This window comes from Pagrus pagrus (genome assembly GCF_965226575.1).
Source record: "Pagrus pagrus genome assembly, chromosome: 14".
Lineage (NCBI taxonomy): Eukaryota > Metazoa > Chordata > Actinopteri > Spariformes > Sparidae > Pagrus > Pagrus pagrus.
In genome coordinates this window covers 4,435,586-4,462,543 of record NC_140198.1, presented here as the reverse complement: position 1 = coordinate 4,462,543, position 26,958 = coordinate 4,435,586, and the positions used below count along the sequence as shown (strand labels likewise).

At 40.9% G+C, this 26,958-nt stretch overlaps 1 protein-coding gene across 7 annotated transcripts; it reads right to left on the bottom strand.

The window, feature by feature from the left end:
• Positions 1 to 158: 158 nt before the first annotated feature.
• Positions 159 to 24,586, bottom strand: macroh2a1 (macroH2A.1 histone). 7 transcript variants are annotated; one of them, XM_084374120.1, is made up of 9 exons: positions 24,493 to 24,586; positions 20,227 to 20,427; positions 19,681 to 19,787; positions 19,243 to 19,434; positions 18,483 to 18,590; positions 12,858 to 12,957; positions 7,046 to 7,135; positions 3,263 to 3,437; positions 159 to 1,760 (listed from the first exon to the last, which is right to left on the bottom strand). In XM_084374120.1, exons 2-9 carry the CDS (start codon positions 20,396 to 20,398, stop codon positions 1,595 to 1,597), a joined length of 1,110 nt encoding a protein of 369 aa, XP_084230246.1. In that variant the 5' UTR covers positions 20,399 to 20,427; positions 24,493 to 24,586; the 3' UTR covers positions 159 to 1,594. The 7 variants fall into 7 exon arrangements, with proteins under 7 accessions (XP_084230246.1, XP_084230242.1, XP_084230243.1 ...); XM_084374116.1 differs by lacking the exon at positions 24,493 to 24,586 and adding an exon at positions 22,314 to 22,644; XM_084374117.1 differs by lacking the exon at positions 24,493 to 24,586 and adding an exon at positions 21,800 to 22,127.
• Between the last annotated feature and the right edge of the window lie 2,372 nt (positions 24,587 to 26,958).

Here is a 26,958-nt window from a genome sequence, read left to right as displayed (position 1 = left end):
ACACACACACACACACACACTCATTTCCATGGGGACCAATTCATTTTCTCTTACAATTAAACTTCACACTCTTTAATTAGTCTCAGGCCCGCAGCTCTTGGCAGCGTCCTGGAGATCGGTACGAAACCCAAAAATGAACTCAGGAGGAAACAAAGTGATGATTTTTTTAAAGATATTTTATTACCGGAGTGTTTACAGACTTTTTTTTTTAATCAATTGTAGCAACTCTTTAGAAAGCATTTTACATTTTCTTTTTTTTTTATATAAGAAAGTTAGGCTTTTGAAAAGTCCAAATGCAGCAGAGCAGTCGGGTTCCTCGTAATACGTCCGTCAAATCCCAATTCAAATCCAACTCAAATCGAACCAAGCGTCTGTTTGTGAAGAGGCCTGCAGCTGCACAGAAAATGGCTGAGAGGAAAAATGTCCAATTGGTGATCACGGGGAGCCATCTAGTGGCGGCTGAGTGAAGGGGGGCGAAACCGAAAAGCAGAACAGCAGAGAGCCTCGATTTTCCAGCAAAAATGAGTACAATTGATTTATGGCTTAACAAAGACAAAACACACAAAATCTATCTCTTCCTCTTTTTTTTTTTTTTGCTTCCAAATCACCTCCGCCTTCTAGAATCAGTGTGAAAATTAAAATATAAAATAAAAATCTATGTTACAGTCCAGTATTTTTACTATAACATTTCACAAATACTCCATCGATATAAACACTCATAGGAACACACAATATAAACCCATCTGTGCCCTGCAAAAACCTCCAGTCTCCAATGCTATGTTATATCATAAACTGATTAATTAAACGACCGACAGGTGTCGAGTTTACAGTATAAACTGATGACTTTAGTACCAGTAGGGGTATATATATGGTATAAAGGCATTTCATTTAACTGATTACTGGAAATTCAAGGTTTCTGCAGCACACGAGGAAACGATTTTGCAACACACAACACAAAAACAAAAACTCGATCCATAATTCTGTTATATTAGTGTCCTGAAGACCAAACTGAACTTTCTCTTTATACTCTACCTTCTCATTATACAGTACTATTAACAACAGAGATGTTCCAAAACGCACAACTGATACCAAAAATACACTGAATTATAAGTGTCTTGTGTGTTTTTTTTTAGATCAAAATAAAGAGAATAGCTGTTTTTTTTTTTATTATCTTTACTGCCATTACATGCATTAACCCGTATTCGTTAGACTTCTCTTGAAGTCTGGTAATTGAGGTGTAGCTATCTCCCATTACATCTTTTTTTCCGTAAATACCATGAAAATTAAATCTTAAAGTGAGTCTTTTCACTTGTTTTTGTGTGGCACTGCTTGTATTAAAAGACCGCAGAATGAACAGTGCACTTTTTTTTACATTTAAACGCCAGAGGTCAACAAGTAAATAAGAAATTAAAAACAATATAGGAAAAATACAAACATAATGCAAAAACAAGTTCCCGGCCTATAGAAAGATTCTTCTTTTTTCTTCTCCTCTTCATATTAAACAAATCACTAATAAACACCTTCTTGTTTCCTCGCAGGAAAAAACAGAGTGGAGGGGGGAAAAAGGGGAGGAGGAGGCGAATGCTCCAAACTCTTAGCTCGTCTCCAGCTTGGCCATTTCCTGCACGTAGATGCCGATGCTCTCGCTGTCGAACAGCACGAAGTAGACGGTCTTGATGGTGGAAGACATGGTGGCCACAAAGTAGCTGGAGATAGCCTTCAGGATCAGCTGGGCCGCCGTCTGTTTCGGGAAACCATTCCTGACGGACAAGAACACAAACGTTTAGTGACGTGTGGTCAAGCGCTGGAGAAAAAAACTTTTGCACGTCACTCTAAAGCTGGTTTTGACTGCTGATTGACCCCCCCATCAGTGTGGGTCGGACCCAACAAGGGCCCGCAAGTGGAATCTGAGGGGTGGTAATATAATTAACAAGATAAATAAGTAAACAAGAGTCTACAGCTAGCAGGTCCATTGAGCTAAATGCTAACATTCTCACCATGACAATGTCAACATGTGTGAAGTGGCCGTAATGTTTAACAAGTTCACCATCTTAGTTTAGTGTGTTAGAAAGCTAACATTTGCTAATTAATAATAAGTTATACAAATATTTGATCATAAACCAACTAGTTGGTAAAATGTAAATGTTGACCTTACGTGGAAGTTATTACTATCAGTCCTGAGGGGTCATAAACATCTGTACGAGAGTTTATGGCAATTCAACCTTTACTTATCTTGACCGTGGATGATTTATTTAATCTGGATACAGTGGAGCTGCTCAGCCTTGCTTACAATTTCACCCAGTGGCCACTCAACTGCACACAACGTCAATTACCGCTCTTTTCATTTTGAATTTTTGATCCATGGAGCTTTTTTATTTGTGAAACTTTCCTTGAGCCGAGAAAAGCGATTTAAAAACCGTGACATCATCACATCTTACAGTCTTTGGGCTGGGTGGGGACTCAATGGGCAACATAACCAGGAAGTAACCTGGAGGCTAGAAACTGCAGGCGAGCGAGTTTACTTCGGTTTTGGGGAATTTTCTCTCAATCTTTGCTTTTTTGATGTCAAATCCTGGACAGTTTTACCTTCTCAGGCCTCTAAAAATATTTAAATGGAGCAGTCTGAGAAGGGAACATTATTCTTTGTTTGAACGACTCATAGATGTACAGTATTAAACCTCTGGGTTCACAAATAAGACGTTTTTTTTGCTTTGCCAGAACGGTTGGGATTCACTTCTATAACCTCCACGTGTTGCACTCACACTTCCTCACTGTTGTTCCTCTACGTGGCGTGTTTGTGTCAATCTTTCCAGATCAAAGTGGAGGTGTTTATCACCGTTGCCAGGAGACCATGTCAACTCCCGTTTTGACTTACACAAAGGAAACAGAGAAACGAGCGGGCAGAGACGCAGGAGCACAACTACTTATTGCTGACGGTGTAAGAGTGCCACTCATGATGTTATGGATACGTGTGAGAAAATACCGACCTCTTGGATCAGGTACAGTTTCTTGGTCGGGAACCAGGTTTGTAAAGTGTTCATAGTGCTACAATTTCTTGGCAAAGGGCTTCAAGTTTTAGACTTAACTGAAGCCAGAGTGGAAATGCCCTCGAGTTAATCTACGGTAGACTGTTTTAACGAAGATATGCTGCATAAACTGCATCAGGAAAGTGACTCGAGTCTTCAGATTAAGACAAGAACACTTCATAATAAAGGGAATGCATGATGCAACGTTTGTCATGTATGTTTCTGTGTTTTCTTACCTCCCGCTACCAATGGAGGGGAACGCAACAGACTTGAGTTTCTTCTCATCAGCCAGAGCCAGACAGTTCTTCACCGTCTTGTCCAGCATCTCCTCACACTTGTCGGAGCCCCAGCCCGGGCTGTTGCAGTGGATGACGTACTTAGCGGGCAGACCGAAGCCACTGGTCAACACAGCTGAGGGGTGGAGAGGAGAGAGAGGATAAAGAACGGTTAATGCAGTAAGTAAACCTGTTCATCTGGATTTCCTCGAGCTGTGTCCACTGCCTACAGTACGGCTTCATTAGCCAGTTTTGTCAGAAGTCAAAACCCAAAAGTTGAGTTCGGAGGCCTGAGATGCTAAAATAACACTTTGCCGTGTGGAAAATGTACGTAGCAAAAATCTCCCAGAGCTTTAAAATGATTTGGCCGCGGCTATTACACCGAGGTGGGCCGGAGAAATCACTTCTCCAGACAGCTGAAGAGGAGAAACATAAAGGAGAAGAGGAAGAACAGGGACGAGAAGAAGAGAAGACGAGAGAACAGAGGAGACAAACCAGCAGCTGTAGACGGTGAAACTCAGCCAAAGCCTCCCGATTCTGTGAAGTGAAAAAAGCCTGCAGTCAGATTTTATTAGCGCAGAGCTAACATGTGACGGGACCTGGAGTGGAAGCAGAGGACGAGCTGATTTCCAGATGGCACATAGAGAAGGATGGAGGCACTTCATACAGCAGAGCGAGAGCCGCTCACACTGCATGTGTGATCTGACTGTGAGGTAAAGCGTGTGGACGACGATGATTACAGGTTTCGTGACCGCTCCCACGTTCAAACTTACAGTTTGAGAAGGAGCAACAGTGTGTGGTGTGTTGATGTAGTTGTAGCTTCTGTGGGTGGCGTTCTTTACAGTCAATTAAGCCACGTGGCTAAAGCAGCTAATGCCGACCAACTTCATTTATTCCATCCAAAAAACAAAACAAAACAAAAAAGCTGATGTTTCTGTCAGATATACAAAGCTGTAGATACGTCTGATTCTGTTTTGATGATCTCAATCATCATGGAAACGGGTTCATGTGCACAAGCTTCATTTCCTTACCCATAATTAACCATAAATGGATGTAGAAACACCTAAATATCTGAACTTGTGTCTGTTCCACCACTCATTAAACCTATAAGAACAGAAAATAAGAAGCACAATTCAATTTGACTCGACTGTGTTTCAACAGAGAGGTCAGAACAGCTGTTCAGTGCTACACACCTGTAATATTTTGTCAAAAGGACGATCAATGATTAATCTATAGAGCTCATAAATAATTTGAAATTAATGTTATACATGTGTCTCTGAGAGACATTTTACTGAATGCTGTGTAGACTACAAAATAATAATATCAGTCAAACTGGCAAACAACCTAAAAAACTTATATATTTCACTTTCACAAGCACAGAACAGAAGCGAATCCTCACAATTGAAAAGCTACAACTGACACTTTGGCCTTAAAAATAACTTGAATGATTAAAAATGATTGCCAGTTAACCAATAAACAAGTTGTCATTCACCTTTTTATTGTATTTGCCTGCGGGGCAAACACCACTGATTACAGATGTTAGAAATCGCAGCAAAATAACATCAAAAACGCTCCATTGTCAGCACTTATAACCACTCTTTATAATATACCGTATACCTGTGCAGCAGTTCACTTTTAGTCCAGTTTTTTGGAATATAAAACTCAACTTCTGCTTGAATAACTTGGCGAATAACTCTGATACCTTCCTGGCCTTTAAATTTCCAGACGAGAAAATACTTCTTTTTTTTTTTACAAGTATTTCAAACATCCTGAAGAACTTGTTTTACGGCTGTTCTTTACCAGGTCTGGTCAGGATGACCGCCTGGCTGGTCGAGATCCCCAGAATCCCTGACAGGCTGCGCTGGCTCGGTGTTCAGTCACCTGGTAATCTATTTATGAGCTCCACACAGAGACCGGGATTATGATGCTGAGCTAACTTGGCTGAATGCGAGAGAGAGAGCAGTGGTGAAGGCAGGGGGGGTGTTTGAAAAAGTGAGTGTGAGCGATGAATAATGAGCGAGAGGCAGATGGAGAAAGGATAAGAGATGGAGACAAATGGACTGAAAGATAAAATAATCTGTAAGGGCTCAAACAATATGGCTCTCTGAAGACGCTGAAGTCGCCAAGAACAGATATTATGTGCCAGTACGAAATGTCTTTGATGACAAAGAGTTTCTCTAAAAAGTTTGATAATGAAAAGGAAACTCGGGCAACACTCAGCCTTTAAGAGAAGAGCGAATTAGTCAAATCTGTGTGATCACGTCCAGAGAGCTAATCCGTGCTCAGTGTTCTGACATCATCTGCTGAATGTGGAAGCAGATGCCAAACGGACCCGGCCCTGTTTAACTTGGTGTGTGTGTCTGTGTGTGCGTGTGTGTGTGTGTAGAGAGAGATTTACGGGACACACTGACATCACTGTCATAGGAGCTGGGTGGTGCTGGAGTAGATCAATATGCACTTTCTAACTCCTCTAACTGTGACATTGGCAGAAAGTCACAGATCAAGCGAGGAGGCAGCACGAATGCAGAACAGAATGACGACAGAAGAGGAGACGATTGCAGCGTACGTTCACACAAAGCAAAGGCATCTTCACGTATAACATTCAAATATCTCTTTTCATCTTCTGCTCAGAGCGGCATCAAAGTGTCTGCGATCATAAAAGATACAAGCACTGGTCAGGGTAACTCTGATACCTTCCTGGCCTTGAAATTTGTAAAAGTTGCTCGCAAAATCCAGACGAGAAAATACTTTTTTTACAGGTATTTCAAACATCCTGAAGAACTTGTTTTATGACCGTTCTCTATCAGGTCTGGTCAAGGTGACCGCCTGGCTGCTCGAGATCCCCAGAATCCCTGACGACATTGATTGACACCTTTGGGATCGCTTTCATGTCGATTTTGATGAACGATAGAAAAACTGACAGCCAATCAAAATCCACTAGAGTGTCACGTTCACAACTTGTTAAACACTTCTGTAGCATAATATTGGCTGCAAAAAATAGTTTCTGGCACTGACGAGGTCCCTGAAGTTTGTTTTGTCTTCAAAAAAGCACAACTCATGGAAGTCAGTGTTGGATTCTCCTCCTCTCATCTATGAATTTCTTAAAACCGAGCCTGGGTTTTCTGTTTTTTTTGGTTGTTTGCTTGTTTCTCTATGCAACATTAAGCAGTAACAGGTCATCAGTATCCATTTTCCTAAGCAGTCGTCACAGCTGGAGCACGCAGCGTGTGCTTGGCATGCCCTCATTGCCCCCTAAAATCAAGCTGGCAAATTTAAATGGATTTTGATTGGCTGTCAGTGTTTCTATCATTCATCAAATCGCTCTGTAAGTGATCCCAATAATACTGTTTGCCATGGTCGTTAAAGTTTTGGTGTGGACGATGACATACACCGAGTTAGAACAACTATTATTGTTAGCGGTATAGTTGTCATTCTCGGTGTGAACGCACCTTTACCCATTTCCCAACCTTTGTTATTCTAGAGAGTAACTGTACTCACTAGGGATTCATTTTGAATTATTCATGCTTTGTCAAGATTTAGACTCATTGTTTTATCGACTAAAGCCATAATTTTATAACCAACAACATTTGCTTGTTGAACACTGATAAAATAAAGCGTTCTGTCTGAGTTTAAAGTCACTCCAGCAGACCCTGACGCAATCAAGGTCGAACCTTCAGGCTCCTCGGACAGAAATGACAAACCCTGCTCACCAGGTAGGCAGCAGGCACTGGTAGGCGCACTTACCTCCAGCCACCTCCAGAGGGCCGTTTTTCTTCTTCAGCTCCTGCACCGCCTCAGTGAACTCCTTCCCTCCCTTCTTTTCCAGAGCAGAGCCTTGAAAACAAAACAGAGGACTGGAGTGATTACATCCTAACGCAGAGATGACAAACACACAGCAGGAAAGAGGAGAGGTGATGTCATGCAGACAGACAGACAGACAGGCAGCAGGCAGGTAGACAGGCAGGCAGACAGGTAGGCAGGACGACAACGATGCTGTCGATCATTTCACCTGACGTCTCTCTGAATCTCTGATGCAGCAAACTGAGTCTCTGTTACTTTATTTGTGAGACTCAGAAAAGGTCTCACAAATGAAGTTACAAGGCTGCAATTTTCCAAATGACTCATTCTGAGTCAGTTAAACTAATGAATTAAAGCCCCAGTCCCTAATTACTTCCCCCTGACCTCACGTACTGGCTCACTTTCTGAAGTTGAACTGAGGGTTTTCTTTCTTTATACTCAGCAAATTAGGAAGGGAAAAGATTGTTTAATAAGGAAAACAGCTCGCAGCGTGTTATAGATGATGCCATGTTTGACACTTAGAGGCAAAAAACAGTCCTTGAGTTCAACTCTGAAGAGTAAATGTAGAGGTTATGGGACAACTGGGAAAAACTTGTGATGGTTAAACTGAGTCACTCCACTATTTCAGATTGGCCAAAGAGAGAAGCCACAGAGGAAACCAGAGAGGAGAGAGGTGATTCAGATCTATCACAGCCAGAGAAATTAATGATCTGGCTGCTACTTTATTATAAACAGGCAAAGAAAGAAAAAGCTGATAAGGTTAATGTCAGCCTCTTTAAGAAAGGTTAGTAGAAAGAAGCTCTTCAAACTATTTAAAAGAGACAGTTCACCCTGAAATCAAAAATTCATATTTCTCCTCTCACCTGTAGTGCTATTTATTCATCTAGATTGTTTTGGTGTGAGCTGCCGAGTTTGGAGATATGAAGGTATTGTATTACAGTTAGAAATGTCAGTATTGTGACAACACGACTCAACAGTAATGTCTCTTTCCATGAGTCACGACTTGGTTACTCCAAATCTACAGACCTTGTGGCAAACTGTTTTCACATAGGAACCATTTTCTTTCTGCCACGTTACACCTGCCAGATGAGCACCTCCTTCTTCGTGGTGATTAGTTTGGTACGAAGGTCTGTGGATTATCTTGAGTAACCCGGTCATGATTTCTAGAAAGAGACATTGCTGTTGACATTTATTTATATATATATTTTTGGCCTTTTCATGGCTTTATTTGCAGCTGAAGAGTGGCAGGAAATGGGACAAGAGAGGGGGAACCACATGCTGCAAAAGGCAACAGGTCGGATTCAAACCCTGGGCTGCTGTGGCGAGGACACACTGTTTGTACATGGGGCGGGCGCTCCATCGACAGAACTACTGGGGCGCCTGCTGTTGATTGTTTCAAATGTATTTTATTGCCGCTTTGAGCAGCACAAGCAAAGTGCATTCTAGCTCCATCATATTGCAGAAAAGCCAGAATCTCTACGGCCTTTATCGCCACAACTCAGAAACTCACACCAAAATAGAAATAGCACTACAGGTGAACGGGAAAATGTGTAACTGCCCCTTTTAATTACAAGCGATTAACAGTCAGTTGTTTTAATTTGAGGCTTTTATGCCTCAATCAAAAACTTAGTGGGTTGTATTTTCTAACCAGCTGGACCGACAGCACAGTCGAGGGGACGCAGGTCACAGGATATGAAGTGAGTCCTAGATTGGCCACATTTCAGCCAAGTGGAGCAAAGCAACATCAAGCAGCAGCAGCAGCAGCATGATAGAAATACAGAGTCCTGTATGCATTACAAAAATGCACTCAACTCCTATGTGTAGATCACATTGTTGTTAACACTTTGATATTAGATGACTATTAAGGGTCACAAATTGAAGTACAGTTAACAGCAACACACTGTCTCAGCACCTTATTCCTGCTTTTACACATTTTGGGTTAGGGTTAGGTTGGCTGTAGGTTGTCATATGCTGTAAAAATAACCTTGCAAAGACTTGAAAGTTCCTTTAGGCAGTGAACGATTTTGGGGTCAGATAAGGATCGTGTAACTGATGCATCTGTCTTTACTAATTTATCGTGCCTTCAGACTAAAAGCAGAGCAAGAAGCTGCACTGGTGAGGGCGCGCTGGGTCAGGTAACAAGTGCATCAACAATGAAAGACAGTCCAGGAGGACCGGTTTAAATAACAGATCCATGAGTTTGAAGGCTTCTCGAACACAAGTAGAATAATGCCTTGTGGTTGTATGCATCCGCGCACCAGTCAAGTTTCTGTGCCATGATGTTGAATAACAGGCCAGAATATTGAATATGGTATTACTGTGAAGTTGACCTAACTTATTTCTGTCTTTTTTCAGTTGTTTCTAATGAGGAGCAAGCATATCCAGCAGCATGCAGCCGCATATATTTGATCAGTCAGGACTTCTGGCTGTGTCCGTCTATCCTGAGCTTTATCAGACGTACTCTCTTATAACAGAGACAGAAAAGTCCATTTGTGGGGGCAGGTTGTCTGTGAATGTTGCTGGTGAGTGTTGTGCTTTTGTCACCCAGCGCATTGTAAGCTTGTTATTAGCTGTGTGGTCAGCCCTCTGTTACCATAGCGTTAGCAGCTGTCATCCCAGTGCTCTCAAGTGCACAGCCTGCGATTTTCTGCCAGAAAAAAAACGCTATGTGGACATGAGTCCTGAGACATTTGTGGAAAATATGGTCTTAATAATCATATGAATTGTGAGGTAATGGACAGAAATGTATTTTGGGAGATCACAGGGATCTTGACCTTTGACCACCAAAATCTAACCCGTTTATTGTTGAGTCCAAGTGGATGTTTGTGCCAATTTGAAGAAATTCCCATGAAGTGTTTCTGAGATATGGCATTCACAGGAATGGCACGGACGTACGGACAACATTAACTCTTAATGGTTATTGGCTGGAGGCATTAGAGGCATAAAAACATTGCCCAGAGATTTTACAACTTGGGAGAGTGATCAGACTAAAAACTTCCATCTAATGTCGATCACAAGTAAACAGCATGAATACTTTTGGCTTGTTGGTTGACATCGGGTTACATTGTGGCAAATATTGAGATGAATTTGACTTCTTTGTCAGACTTTAAAAAAAAAAAAAAGGTTTATGCGCGATCTCTGAGCCCCTGTTCTGTTGCAAGCAGGAACTGTTATGAAAACTGTCTCACTTTTGGTGGAGAATAAAGCAGGAATCTCTGACATCTAGAGAAAAGTCAGCTGCCAGCTCCTCTGTTTTTACAGCATTGAACTGCCAAATTCAAATGATCCTTTTCACAATGTCCACATTGAGTTTGTCTTCTGGGTGAGGTTTACTGAAAACATAGCGTGTGACTGCTGCAGTCTTTGGCAGCTGACTTTCTAATCCTGGAAACTGGAGTTCCCCCACAGCACTTAATTGCGTGCATAAAGTAGTCCCTGCTTGCATATTTCAAGCCTCTGCAAGTTAATTCTCACTCGTGATACAATAATAGTTATTTCAGTCAATGTTTCACCAAATTATACAAATACGAGAGTGAAGCACTGTAGTGCTGTAAGAACAGCAGGGAGTTGGTTTGTGGGTTAATGCGTATTTCTTTAGGGCAGAGCGCCGGCTCAATAACAAAGCAGAATAAAAGCTGTGCTGCTGCAGCTGCTGCTGTGATGTTCGTCCACAGACTGCAGTGCAGACTATCTGAGATATGCAGAGAGAGAGCAGACAGGCAGTTGTGGTCTCCATGATGTTGATGGCTCCTTTACCTACTTCACCACCTGTATAGAGGGAGGAGCTGGTCGGGTGAACGACAGCGTCGCTCTCCACGGTGGAAATGTCGGCTTGGACAACTTGCAACTACAGACGACAACAACGACAAACAACAGGCAAATAACAATGGTGGTAAAAACACAGTGAGTGATCAGGAACAACAAGATGGGACCAAACGTAGAGGGGAAAAAAACAGATGAACTAGAAGAACAGGAAAGAAAGAGACAAAGAAGTGAGCGCACTCTTTATTGGCTGAGGACATCACAGGAAACGAGGAAGCACCTGTGACACGGTGGGTCGCATCATGTAATCAGGAAGCAGGACGGCACAGTTAGCCAGAAATACAGTCAATTAACAAACACTTTAGCAGCACCAATGACTACATGTTTGAGTGCGCTTTAAAATCTTATTAACTTAAATGTTCTTTTTTATAGCTTTTGAATTGTAGAGCGAACAGTGCTTGGATCTGTTTTCTGACTAACTGCGTCGTCCTGATTTCTCGACTCATTAAAATGAGCTAAGAATTTAATGATCACACTCCAGGCCACCGACCTCACAGTCGGGCTGCAGCGAGCCACTAACAAGAGGCGGTTCATGTCAGATTTTCATCCTCAAATTGGTACTCTGTTTCATTCCAATAACTGTCCTAAAATTAGGTAAACTAGTCATAAAAGGTCTGGCAGCCATCTGAAAGGAGGACAACCTGGAATGAACCTGAACACATCTACATGATGGGAAGAGCAAGCAGGATCACTGCTCTGAGGAGCTTTGATAAAATCCTTGAATGTCTTTAAAGAAATTCATGTCACTGGGAATTCAATTTTTTCTATCTAGAAGAGAAAGGTCCTTCTGCTCTTCATTTAAAGTAAGAAATATAAGCAGGGTCAGTTGAGTGAGTTCAGAGGATCAAAGTTATGATCTTCCCCCAGGTTTTTCCACTGTGAGCAACATCAACAAGTCTTTTTATTTTTATATCTTAGTCAACGACAAGTACTTCTGTTGAGAAGAGTTAGCTACAGATAAGGTTTTACTAGTCAGTAACTGTCAAAGGTCAGAAATAGAGCACACTTCCTGTTTTTCCAACTAAAGTTCAAGTTCAGTTCACTGAAGCAAGTGCAAAAACTAGAAGGTCGGAGCCATTCGAAGTTTACTTAGAGAAAGACTGCAACTCTCAAATGGGTTTACTGAAATCTTCATGTAATTTGACAGAGCTTTATTTAAATTAAATCTGTCTTACGGAGATGTTTAAGAGTAACTCCACCAATTTAACACATTACAGTGTGTTCACAGGTCTTGGGAAGTACTGCAGCATATGTGAAAAAAGTAGCATAAAGTCTTTTGTGGCTCCAGAGGAAGCTGCATGTAATCTGATAAGGTGCCTCCAGTTATGTTACTCTGTGGCTAACTTGCATTGTGGGTAATGTAGGCAGGTTTTGAAAAGCAGTCCACTACACTATTGCACTCCTATAACTCTGTCAGACTCATTATACATGGTTTACAACCAATTAAAACCAATACAAACAGAACCAGAGATATCATGTTTTTTTTTTTTATTCCATGCCTTCTTCCTACTTTTCAATCGCCTACATTACTCACAATGCAACTTAGCCGCTGAATGATATCACTGGAGCCACAAAAGGCTTACTGTGCGTTTATGTGTTGTATATTCATTGTATCGTTTGTTATCGTTGTTATCGTTTACTACAAGTCGTAAAGGTAATGACTTGTAGTTCAGCCATACATACTGTAGATTTGGTCAGTATCTCTTCCACTGTCCAACAGCTTTCCTAAAAGATCATAACATCAATACAGTTGCCCACAGAGTGAATAAACAGACCTGGAGGAAGAAGCTCCTTCAAACCGCAGTCTGAAAGACTTCTTAATTAACTGGTGATTTAATTTAGTAGATGCTGTTGAGCTGTTGAGCATTCAAGGATTTTATATCTCAAACCTCACTGGGACCAGAGAGAGATGGGTTGGGTGGTGGGGGGAGCTCACCTAGATCATCTTTAAGTTCAAGTTCAGCATTGGTGGGGTTGATGACCCCCTCCACGTCAAAGCCAGCCAAGTTACTGACCTCGCTGTGGATAAGGTTGAGCTGCGGAGGGGGGGAGGCGGAGGGGTGAGGAGGCATGCCGAGGAGGGGAGAGCAAGAAGGAAGAGGGGAGGAAGCAAAGCCATTAAAACCAGATTCACACCAGAGCTTGAAGGGATACCTTGACTTTTTGATCATTTACGGAGCTGTGAGTAAACACTACATGTATTGTTGTGTTTATTGTTATCACCTCGCAGACAAAATCACTGCCACACTGCTCACTGATACATCAGGTTTAAAGCCAAATATCAGCATTGGTCAGCATTAAAACAGACCTCACTGTAACCACTTTTACACGAGCGCTTTCAAAGCAAATTGTGATACTTAAAAGGCTTCGAAAGAGGGGCAGCAGGCCTGCAAGGTGCATTGATTAAGAAATGTTCAATTATTTAAAATGTCAATGGGAACAGTCTGGATAATCAGGGCCAAATTTATGAGCCACAGACAAAATGCCACAAACAGGAGGGATGGATACAATCGGCAGACGGTTGAAAATAAGTCATTTTGGCTGTCGTAGCATGAAAAGCACTGCTGGTACTGTTAACACTAACAACTGCTCAGCTCTATTCAAGAGTCAATGGTATAAAGGCTCATTTTAGCCACCTTTGTGGCTCCTTCTGTAGTTATTGTTAAGTTATAGTGTAAAGAGGGTTTTTCAGACATTTTGTCTGCCTTTATGTACAGCACTGTTCAAAAGTTTGGAACTGAATGCAACAAAAGCTGAAGGACTACTTTTTATTTTTTTAATGGACCTTCATGTTTTTAGATTGTAGAAATTCCTCTTCAACAAATAGATGTTATTTTGTATAAGGAGTTTGCAGAAAAATGTTTTCTACCTTGAGAGGAAAACCCTGTGAAGTGGTTCAACTGAAGGGCAGAAAGATAAAGAGATACCTCTGAGCAGCAGCTGAATAAGAATATTTAAAAAAATATATCGGTAAAAGATACTGAAAGCTTAGCAACAAAATCCACCTCGATTGAAATAGGAGCAGGTTCTTCACAGTTTAAACCTCTTCAATCTAACCCCTTAACTGCAGACGACCCAATGAAAACATATTTAAAGCCAAGTGATGATCAAGAGTCCACTTCTGCTTCTAGACTAGAAAACAAATTCAAAATCATTTGTGACAGACAGACTAAAAGGACGCTTTAATCCTTTAAAGCTGCTGTCAGCGTTATCGTTGTTTAAGCTAACTTCCTGTCCGTGCTGCAGTTAGCGATCCCCTCCCTCCTCTCTACGTCAACACACTTGCACGACTCCTTTCTTTCTTTCTTTTGTGAGGCAGCTACCTTTACACCTCTTTCTTTGCTTCAAGCGTCAGAATTGGTAGCTTTCACTGTTCAGCCATTGCTGGTGTCGGTACCAGAACAGGAGGATCCTGCTCTCTGCGGGTTTACAGCAGATAGGATTGCCTCTTTATGGAGTCCTGATTGGAAAAAGTGGGCAGGGTTACCAGAAAATGTCTCGTCTCTTTTACTGCATGAGCCGTGGGAGGAGCGACATGGGTTACTGACCAAACACTCTACAACAGTGATTACTGTTGGGATACAGAGCTATTTAACATTTATTTTAACAAGAAATTAACACTTACAGCAGCTTTAAATATTCTTCTTTTGGAGCCCAAATTATTTTAAATGCAGATAATACATTTGGTGTTTAAATTTGACTGTTTTTATCTATGTTAAATAGCCATTATTGAAGAAAAGAAGTAAAGCATCCATATTGAGGGTCCAAACTTTTGAACAGTGTTGCATCAGTTTTGTTTGCAGGATGGCTCAACCTAGAATAAATCCAATATGTTTATGTTTATTGTACAATATGACTTTTTTTCAGGTTCTGCTGTTGAAGACAACTGTACCGCACAGTTCAAGTTTCAAAGCCAGCCGAGACTGAAGGAATATTCTCAAACAATCAACTCAAAATGTCAAGGTATCCTTCTAAATGTCAAGAATCTTCAATGCATTGGCCTTATCCTGTTAATATCTGAGTCTCATAACTCATCAGTCATCTGTTATACAAACACATTTCACCTCCAAGGATTTAAACGTAATAACAAAAAGCCCAAATCATCCCGAACGAAGGCAGCGAGAGTGAAAGCAGTGACAGAGCAGTGAGTGTGTGTGTGACTGAGGCTGAACACTCGGGCAGGAAAAGTGCAGTTACGATAATTAAGTCTATAAAACTGAAACAGACTTGCTTTTTCTATTTATGGGTTCATTATCTCAATCAGTGGGAGGTTAACTGCTTTCATTTGATTAATTATCATCCACTGCTTTCAACAGCTGCTGTAATCTGTGGTCAGATACACAATCAGGCACAGAGACATTTTGCTAATTCGGAAAGCATAACGACAGCAAACAAATATCACTGCTACTCAGTGTTAAAGTTGAATTTCACATTAATTAATCTAGGAATGTATCTAATGACCATAAGCCAAGACAACGTGTGTTTAAACTCTAATCATTCAGCAAAAAAGATGTCATTTTTATTACATCTAACGTTTTTTCTGAAGCTACAGCCTGTGATCTCTGAAAACATAAATCTGTAATAAACATAATATGTAGCCAAATGATCATGGCAGAATCATGTGTGTGCTACATCAGGGCAGGTTAATTACTCAGTATTAAATTATATATTAACACTTGCAATTGCAAAGTAGACCAAAAGCATGCAGTGCCATTAGCAGCAGTTAAAGAAACAACTGAGCTGAAACGTTGAACTCTGGAAGTAAATTTCCCACATTTGTTCTTCTATGGAGGGCATTTCATTTTAATTTAGTTTTCCATTAGGTGTTTACAGTAAAATAGATAGTTTGCATGACTGGAGAGATTCAAAACAACAGCAAATTATGTTCCTGTTGAAACCATTAGTCATTCCTGTCTGTAATGTCCCAGCAAACATTGAAACGACGGCTGACCGTCCAATCAAAATGTCCTGTTACGGTTCAAGAGTAGTTCCAAAATGGAGGTTGTGTCGACGTCTGGGTTATTATCTTTCTCTCAGCTGGACGTCCTCCTTGCAAGTTTTTCGCCTCAGCTACCACAAGCTGTTTGTTATCCAGACTTTCTGGCATCCTGCTCTACCTGACTTGCCCTTAAGTCAAATTTCTGCCGTGCGCAATCAAAGACAGTTTGGATAAAGGTCTAAACCGATGAGACGGGAATATAATTAACATGTAGAAAGGCCTTTAAATAATATGATGATATTTTTAGGCTATCTCGCAATACACAATATATTTCTTAATATTTAGAAATCCCATCAAAAACAGGCTCAGAAAATAATATCACTTTACTGTAATCCAGCCTTAAAACCAGGAAAAGACGACATGTATGTCACATCATGATCTCAGAAAATATTTAGTCTCATATCATGATTATGATAGGTATACATAAATGGCATAACAATGCTTTCTACATTTAAAAAAAATAGAGTGGCTGATCACATACAAATAAATTGTCGAATAAGATCCTGTGTTGCTTTTTTCCAGAGCAATAATACGATCAATATTTCCTGGTTTGTAAGTGAGGGTCTGACTGCACCATTACTGCACATGGGAAACAGCTTCATCATCTGGCTGTCCGCCTCGTAGCCACTTTGACGTTTACGGGGTCGGACAGGGATCATTTTTTGTCCAGGAAGACAACGTCCCTGTCCGACCAATGTTTGCTGGGATGTTTTGTTCACTACCCACAAAAGCTTTCACGAGAGGCGAAAGATGACAGATCTCACTGTTGAAGCGATGCCGCTGCCAAACACGGCACACGTAATATCGAGGCACATTATAACTAATTAGCAAACATTATCAGTTATTAAGAGTGTTTAAAATAAGTGACACTAACTTGCGTCATTCTTGAGTCATTCATCCTCTTACTCTCAATGACGTTCTGCTGCCTCTCATGTTCTTCTAACTCACATCTATTTTTAAGCTTCTGATCTTTATGATCTTGTGATCTTGCAACTTGATCATTTAAAAAAATACATTGACAGGGTTTAGATGAGACTTCAGGCAAATTTACTTCCATGTTTCAGTTCAATAAAAAGGGTTGAGAAAGAGATGTTTTATGCTCAGCAGGACAGAAGCGCGGGGAGCTAACAGATCTGGCAGATCTGAGATACGGCAGACGAGCAGTTAACACAGCATTCATGATCCCTGCTATCACACTTTAAACTTAGTACACTGCTCTGCTGTGGAGCAGTATCAGCTTATATATGAAGTGAATCATATCAAACCTGTTAGGAAGTACAGCGTGATGCAAACTTACATTTATAGAACAAAATATCACAAACAGTTTTCTTTTAATGAGACACACCAAATTAAAACATCATCGCATCAACTTATATGGAGTTCACCTGCTTCAGTTATGACGGGAAGAAAAGATAAGACTGAATAAAAGCAGAAAATGTTTTAAGGAGGCAGATCTCACAGTTTGAAGTCTGTACGAGCGCTTTCAATAAGAAAATCTGTGACAAATCTTTTTATATAGGGTTCTGATACCGATACCAGTATCAGAAATGGCTCCAATTCTGCCCAAAATGCTGGAACTGGTATCTGCAAGTAAGCGCATCAATGCGCCGATCTGATACCACATAATCGATTTATTAGAAACAGGACCCTGCTACTTTCCAGGAACATTTCCTACAGCTGAAGGCAACTTGACACGTTTTCTCACTGCACAAGCAGCCAATATCCTTAAACTAGGGGTGTCATGATTCGATTTGAACATTTTTTTCAGCGCTGACGGCTGTGCCAATGGTAGAATATCACATCTGGAGTTGTAAAGATCAACAGATGATTGGTTTCATGCTCTGACAGCTGTCATTTACATTTGCAAATTCCTAAAATAGGTAAGGGTATTTTACAACAACAGCTTCACTTTATCCTGATGGCTTTTAGCAGCTAATATTCACCAAAAATAAAGATTCAGGAGTTCAACAATAAACAAAAGATAGAAATTCAGTTTCTTATAAAATTTGGTTTCTCAAGTCTGTCCTGAATAAACCTCCTCCCTCCTCCTACCGTCTCGGATGCTGTTGGATTTAACTCTGATACAAGTCAGTTGATCATCTTTAAGCTCACAGGAGAAATGTCTGAAAGGAGGCAGGATCGGAGGAAAAAAAACGGTGTGATCCTGCAAACACTTTTCTCGATCGACTTCCGATTTAACGTCGACACTCCTATCCATAATGTGACATTCATACAGGGTTAGCAGTATTTTTTTCTTTTTTTCTTAATGCAATAGTATCAGATTGGTACTCAGTATTGACTGATACACACATTAAAGTATCAGAATCGGCTATAATGGTATATCTCAAGCACTGATCTGATTTATCTGAGGCATAAATCTGAAAGAAAATCCTTTGACGTCAAATTTTAGGCGTATCAACAGATTTCTTAATTAGCCCTGTATGAGTTCGGTATCTGTTCATCCCGGACTTCATTAATTCAACAGAAACCAGACTGTAGTTTATTATATATTCATCTTAAACCTGTCCAGGGTTAGCTCATTACTACAGACAGAAAACTGACCTTTTGACCCAGGAAGAGGCTCTTGGTGGAGAGCACGGTGAAGCTGTCGACAGGAGATCCCTCTGTGGTGCTGTCTGCCGACGCCGCCTTGCTCACCTCGCCCTGCTTCTGTTGAGGACACAGAATAAATGTTGACACTTTATTTTCTCTCGAAAGGAAAATTGTTTCCTGTGTGGGGACAAAAGAGGTCAGCGTCAGCTGTCTGTATCACAGCTTGAGCTGTTGTACTAAAACAAAATCTTGTCTCAGTGCAGTTACTAAGATTTTTCTTGATTCAGGATGTTAATTTAACTTTTCCCTGACTATTAAAGATGTGAAACCTTTCTTTTATATTTGGCTTATTTTCTTCCCATGATTACAACATACGTGAACCATTGAACCTGTAACATCCTGTTTATGTACAGTTTATTGTGAAGGAACACCTGAACCACTGGACTGAATGATCAGAAGATGCTGACTGTAAGATGATGCCAGAGATTTTCCTACTTCCAACTACCGTACAGGTACATTTAAATAACCTGTTTAAGGACAGTGGGTGTGTTTTCCAACCTAAACAAATGTTTTTATTTTTGTTTTGTTTTTTTATCCATCTGTCCCTAACAACTATTTGATGGCACACTTATAACCCAATCAACAATTTTTAGACAGGCTAAACAAGTACAACTAAATGTTTCTGGTGCTCATGAGCAGCCAAACAAATACTTAATCACAGGCGCTCAACTTTCTACATTCGACCAGTCCTGATCACATGAAGCCATACCTTAGCCTTCCCTCCTCCCTTTTTCCCACTCAGTTTCTTGGTCACTGATTTCTTGACGGGTTTGGGTTTCTTCTCAGGGGCTGGTGAGACGGGGGTCTCCAGTTTCCCCTTTGCTCCTCTCTTCTTAGCCAGCAGCTCTGGGTGGATGTTGGGCAGGACTCCACCTGCTGCGATAGTCACACCTTTCAGCAACTGAGACAGGAAGACAACAGTTAAAAAGTGGGGTTCACACTGTCCCACACCACCTGGAAGATAAGATATTAATCCTAAACTTATTTAACAATGATATGTTTCTGTAACAGGGCTTCAGAATGAAAACATGACGAGCGTTGTGGCAGATTAGATAACTTTAAAATAGACATGACACAATATTAAGTTTACATGAATGCAACATGTGTAAAATGTTGGGTTTTTTTCCAGATATGTGCAGCAGCTGACCTGGTTCAACTCCTCATCGTTGGCGATGGCCAGCAGGATGTGTCGTGGTGTGACGCGACCCTTCTTGTTGTCTCTGGCTGCGTTACCTGCCAACTCCAAGATCTCAGCTGCATGGATGAAATAAAAAAAAAAACATATCAGAGGTTTGACACTTGTCAATAAGTATCGTAGAGCACGAGTGGTCCAGAATATCATTTACTTACTCTGAATGTTAGTAAACTCACTAAACGATAATACAGTAACTTTCACGTAGTTCTGTGATTATATTTAATTAGCACAGAGTAAGAAATAATTAATAAATATACATCAGTACAGAGCAAAACTTTCAAGCAAATACCCTGATACCTCTGAATATACTGTATTTTGTAAACAAGTTCCTCTTTGATGTCAGCTGCCTCTTTTGTTTGTATTTAGTTCTGAGTAGATATCACTGAATTTAAATCTTAAGTCAATAGTTTGTAGAAGATGAGGACACTTTGTTCTCTGTATTTAGATATGCATTGTTAATATTTCATCTCTCCTCTAAAAATCATCCTAAAATCTCACCAGTTAGATACTCGAGGACGGCAGCCAGGTAGACGGGTGCTCCCACCCCGATGCGATATTTAGGCAGGCCCCTCTTGATGTAACGCAGCATGCGTCCAACGGGGAAGATGACCCCGGCCTTGGTCGACCGGGACGTCTTGGTCGACTTCTTCTTTCCTCCTCGGCTGGACATGGTGCTGAGGTCGCGACCAGTGTCAGGCTCTGCGGGGACACATCAACCAGAATGCATTAACAAATCTGAATACCACTGATTTTTCTTTATAGTGAGTAAAGAGATCAAATAAGCAGTTAACACAGTGCTGAGTACACCTAGCATGAAAACACACACTCATCCTTGCTGTGGCTGCAGCACTGGACAGCTGCAGGCTTGCCCGGTGTTAAGTTAGGACATGTCTCCTACAGGAAGTATTGAATCAATATAAACAAACGATGGCTCTGTCTACAAAAAAGGTCCTCTGACAGGTTACATTATTGTCATTATGGTGTAATCTGTTTACTTAATACTTTAACACACTTGGTGCAAGCTACCAAGGCACCAATACACTAAAGAAAAAAGATAAAAACAACAGCTGATACAATCCTGAATAGGTTTGACATCCCAACACCTGGCCCTAAACCATTAATACATATATAATGACTAAGATCATTACTGTTGTATGCATTCAGGGCCAAACCCTTGAACAGGAGTCTGTTAATCAGCCTCTTTGAAGACATCCAGCAGTTACTTTTCTGCTTTTATTCCCTTTAAGGTGCCGCATGTAGTTTTAACCAGAAGAGAAAGATCTTCACCGACTGACTTTTTTTTTTTTATGTCTAAACAAACTAAATAAACAAACTCTCTTCATTTGAACAAACAAACTGTTTTACTCTGTTTATTTGGCGGACCCTGCCATCTTTCTATCTTCAAACAGTTACTTTCCCTCTGAGAACAGCTTGTTTATTCATAAATATTTCTGAGTTTGTATTATTCCCTCATTAATATTGTAAATATTATCATTCTGAGTTTGAATTTAGTGCCTCTTTAGTGACTGCAGATCCCCCCGGGCTGCATCTACGAGCACGTCAGTATCAACAAAATGACTTTAACGGGCTTTAGCGTCATATAAATTCACATTAATGAATTAATATCCACATTAGGCTTTGTGTGTGTTTTACTTAAATCCCCCTCCGGTCATGCAGCATGCCTGAACATGCGTGATTTATCACAAGAGGGATGCTGCTGTCTGATCACTTATTAATAACATATGCTATTAGCATGCTGGGAACGCTCAATTATTAAATGTAATTATGCACATAGCTCTAATTTTTTTAAGTGAAACTCTTACGTAAAGTCTAATACTCAATGTCAACCTGCTATATAATTCAACGACACGTTAAATGACGGTGTTTGAAGTCTTTTTTCCCCCCTCATCGTACCAGATGCAGACACCAATTAGCTGTCATGTTACTGAATCAATTAGCCCCACCAAAGGCCAGGCTGTCTCCTCGAACAAGCTGTAAAATTGTAAAAAAGAGGATTTCACGCACACACGACACATCATATCACAGAAAACACAACCGTGGTTATTACTACATTATTCAACCGGCAGACGGGTGAGCAAGTGGCGAAAACATCTGCGGCATTTTGTCCACTCCGGGTCAGGTGAAGGTAAGGTGGCTCTAACCGCCGCACCGGGCATTTCTTTCTGCTGGTCACTGACATCGATTTCCGCATGCCAACAGCCCGCCGGACGCCTCGCACCGGCACGTTTTACTCAACAACACTGACCGGGAGACTACACAAAAACGGCTAAAATGAAGCTGTCAAGCCGACGTGAGGTTATTTTCCCACCCCCCGTTCAGGTCAGCGAGCTTTTTCGGGCGGAAATAACCCCGGCGGAGCGGTTGGCAGCTGCCCGCCTCCTCCTCCTTTCCCCTTCTCTCCCCTCCCCGCCTGTCAAGCTCCGGCAGCAACGGTTCTCCGCTCTCGGCCTTCGTTTGAAAAAAAACAAAAACGACATGGCAGCGTTAACGGCTCGGTTCGGCGAGCTGGGACCGACACGAAGCGACCTTACGCGACCCGACACGACGGTGTGCGTGTTACTTACAGAAACAGGGCACGGCGTAGAGAAGAAAAAAAAAATGTCTCCGGATCTCCGGTAACGAGCCTGGGCAGAGTCCTCGACTCCCACAATCCACAGCGAGTTGAAATATCGGAGCGAGCCAGCGCTGCCCGCGGAGCGATGCAGCTGCTGGAGAGAGCGGAGAGAGCAGACCTGCTGAATCTGAATCTGCTGCCGAGATGATCTTTAACCCTTTACACCTTCTCAGTCTGGGCGAGAACACACGTGGTTCTCCAACGGAGATGCTTGACTGTTTGCGCCGAGCAGATCTAAATGCTAAACTCACATTTAAGCCCCCTTTTCTGCTTATTTAGACCCACTGGTGGTTAAACATCAAACCCTGCGAACAGGGGTGTCTCTAATTCTGGGCACCTTTGTAAAAATAGTCCCCTGCAGCCACCTATCAAATACACACGTTTGATTAACTCTACATTTTTACAAGATTGGAGTCTTTTGATAATGTGGTAAATAAAAAAAAATGGCAATCAGCAGCCAGATGTGCAACAAAAACAAACAAACAAACAAACAAACAAAAAAGTCCCAGTTTGTCTTAATTTAAGTAAAAATATCAAATGGTTTTGTGTGAAACCGCTCCGTGAACTACATCGTCTCGCCCAACACCAACATGGCCACCACCTTGGCACAGAAAAGGTATTAAAAAAAATGAAAATCACAATAAAACTGACCATATTCACAACATCCGTTATGTGAAAGAAGAGTTTGTCAGTTCTGCAAGCGAGCTAAGACACAAGAGCAGCTCTATAAGGTTTAAGTTAGTGGCTTTGGTGACCGTTCAACCAGATAATGTCACTAATGCCGCCTTTCCACCAAAAATAGCGGGTCGACACGGGTCTTTTAAACGCGGGTACACCTGCTAAAAATCACGTATTGACCCCATTCCCCCTTCTCGCAGGCAAGACAGCCCCTCTGTGATTTCTATCTGAAGCGTTACGTTGTGCGTCACTGACGTCACGTTTCATGTCACAAATGCCCCGGAAACAGAAGAGAAAACAACAATAGACCCATTGTGAAAGAAGCGGGGTGGATAAATTATTTTGAACATCACAACCCCGCAAAATGGCTCGTTTCACTATCATAATTTGGGCCAATCGGTCATTTAGAAAGCCTAAAAGAGCAGCATGATTAAATTGATTTAATCTCCATTTTAGATTGGAAGTCGGAAATACCGACGTGGAAATTCCGACTCCCGACTTGCAATTGAACGCACCATCAGACCTGTAGTTTCCCCAGTAAACACACCACACTCTTCAGCTGCTTCCTGCCACTTTGCTCATCCGCGAAAAAGCTGTTGTGGTGCAGCGCAAGCGGGTTTCAGAGTACAGCGCTTATGTTTACTGTGTTTACTATCTTAGCTTAGCATGTTAGTATGCTAACATTTTATCAATCAACATCCAACGCAGAGTATTTACGTAACCAAACTATTGAACTCATAGTTTTCACCCAATGATGTTTGCAGGTGGAAAAATTAGGATTTTTTTCCTCGGAGCACCGTGGATGTCTGTCACGAATGTATCTATGATATCTGTGGGCCTACAAAATACAAACAGGAGGACAATGAGATGAAACTGTGCAGCAGAGGTCAAAGGTTTTAGAGGTTTTCCTGGGATACCTGCTAACATTAGCTCGTGGCAACACAGCTGTAGTCTAAAGCTTTTTAAGCTCAAGCTAAATTTGTGCAGCCCTTATCATGGTAACCTTTGAATTCTAACTCAGTTTACTTTAGAGAAGCCAAAACAAGCCTGATCCGCTTCAAGAGAGTAAAACCTGCTGACATGCGTTTACTGTATTTGGTCTTGCCTGCAAAGCCTATATTAGAAACTCGTGCAGCGTTCAGCACAGTGTCAGAGGATAGTTTGGTCATTGTGGAGCTTCTGTCTGTTTGTTTCTTCTGAGCGCAAAGATGAAGTCTGTCATTGTTCCAGAAATGTAGTCAGACACTGCAGCACAGATCGTAAATCCCAGAGCAAACTTGATTATTGTGACTGTGATTGAATCGTATCTCACCTGGGTGAATCTTTAATTAAATCAGTTTGACCTGTCAGACCTGAACCTGGCCCTGCTCGAGGTTTGATTTGACCTAGCTGGATGTTTCAAGTGAAAAATAACATTAAATTGAAAAAATAAAATACAAAGTTTGGGCAACCTGGCTCGAGTGTCGGACATCTGCAAGGTCTGGGAGTGGAGCGTAGACCAAATCAATCAATTATTTATCAGTTCCAGTTTTTCCCAAGTAAAAACTAATTCAAACTAATTTCTTAAGTCTCTTTCTGCAAAGCATTTCAGGCACTGACATTTTGGTGCTCTGCTGTCTCCTCAGTTTGCCAGGAGTCACAAGATGGGTGCTGCGAAAACACAGGTGTTACGAATAACGATTGACGATGCCTCTCCTCTTAAACTGAACCAGCTAAATGGGATTCAGCCATCAGCAAATTTATCATTTACACCTGGAAATTCCTCCAAGACCAAAACCATATGATCTTTTTTGTTGCATTTTCTGAAGTATCGTTGTTCATTGTTAAAAATGATAAAAACAAAACAATGCCAACCTTTTTCTTTTTGCTTTATGTCCCACACACAACACGTTTGTTTCCTAATGTGAGGTTTAACGCTACGTCAGGTCAAATGCGTCCCCTCCTTCTCACACATGATCTTTATTTTGACTTGATGGTCACACGGATATTAAGATGAAGAACATCTCTCTTATGTAAAATTCAGAGTCTCTCTGAAACTCCACACACGAGTGCACACACAGTTCGGGCTTTACCGCCCCAGTGTGTCTGTGAAGGGAACCTCATGTGACAGATGTGTGTCAAAACCCTTCAGCACACTGATGCAGTGGCAGGAGCTTCACAGCAGAGGTCAGACCTGAGCTGGCCATTAAAACACTTCAGATACAACACTTGTTTTTGCTCCCGTATTCACAAATTGAAGTAAAAAATCTAAAACTTTTTCTGTGCACACACAAAAGGCAAACTTCCATCAAAATTTAAGCATAAATGTATTCAGATCTGTGTAACTGAGCACTTAACAGGCGCTCAATCCATCCACCTGACAGGTGTGCCATATCAAGATGATGATTAAACAGCTAACTAGTACGCAGGTGTGCTTTGTACTGGTCACAATAAAATGAAGGGAGTGTTGCGGCGTCATGCTGACTGCAGGAATGTTCATCCGTTTCCTGGGAATTGATTGTTCACTTCACCACCATAAGCTGTTTTTACAGTACTTGAGTAAATATACTTAGTTATATTCTGCCCCTGAATGATATAAATCAAACCAGAGATACTGAAATTGAAGTTTATGTGGCCAAAAGTATTCAAAGTGACTCTATTTAGCCTCCAGTTGCAATAAATTATTATATTTTTATATAATTATTGCTGTTTCCAAGCAAGCAAGTGAGTCGTGTTGTTGGTTGTATGGATTTATGTGTGAAAATGTTTGTTCTGAGAAATATGCCAACAAATATGATTATAAAAAGAGCACAGTTAAGTCCAAATAAAATTGGTTTGGCGCCCCCTCCTGGATGATCTGAAAGTCAAGACCATCTTATCTCTAAATAGTTATCCTTTAATAAAACAGTATCTGTTCGTGACTAGTTCTTCATGATATAAAATAATTATCCAAAGATACCTTTCATGTGAATTGCTCAATCAGATTCAATGTCATTTGGACAGCATGTGTCATAAAATGTCATAAATCTACTAATTACAGCAACAGTTTAGCCTTACGGACAATAAAGAAAGGTACGTGTCTTTATGTGGATAAAAGTGAGGTAACAAATACTTATATCCTCTCTCCAGCTGAACTCATAGTCATGCTAACTTTACATAATGATAATGTTCTGACCACCTGTCTGATAATAATGAATGATGATAGCGGAGCCACATGTTGCAGCAGCAGACAGGTCTGGAGGTTATCTGGGTCAGTGATAGCTGAAGGACGTGATTAGCAGGTGTACAGCCTGTAGTCATCAACGTGCTCGTTGTGTAAAGCTGCGGTGGTCGTACAGTCGGTGTATTGTAAATATTACTCAACAGAACATCCAAAACATGTCTTGGAGGAAGAGCTGCTCAGGAGACAGTTGAATTAAACCTCAGTGGGCAAACTGAATATATAACCTTGACTTTCTGTCAGTTAACTAATCAATTAATTGCCAAATTGTTCCAGTTCTATGTATATTTCATTGATAGATATTGCTTACATTAATGAAATTACATTACTTCAGTACTTTTAAGGTACATGTACTTTACTCCAGTGTTTCCATTTTCTGCTCCTTTATACTTCCACTTCACTACATTTTGGAGGCAAATATTGTACTCTTTACATGTATTTATTAACTTTAGTTACTCATTACTTTGCAGATTATATGTTGCATCAGTGCCAAAGTAGCACATTAATAAATCAATTTATATTATTGACAATCAGATGAAAAAAAACACTGATAATTGGCCAATAATCTGTCGACCCATACAATACAGTTTGTAAATATATGTATAATTGTATGTAATGTGTGTATAATGTTACTTTTATTTGTACTTTTTATACATTTATTGTGAGAAAAAATACTTTTGATACTTGAGTACATTTAATATCAGATACTTTAAGATGT

Coding starts and splice junctions, on each gene's coding strand:
- macroh2a1 (XM_084374115.1), bottom strand. CDS start 21,849: ATGCCGCAGATGTTTTCGCCACTTGCTCACCCGTCTGCCG. Junction 18,591..19,242: donor AGGGAGGAGGGAAGGCTAAG/GTATGGCTTCAT, acceptor TGTCCTCAACAG/AAGCAGGGCGAGGTGAGCAA. Junction 7,136..12,857: donor TGAACTTAAAGATGATCTAG/GTGAGCTCCCCC, acceptor TTTGTTTTCAAG/GCTCTGCTCTGGAAAAGAAG.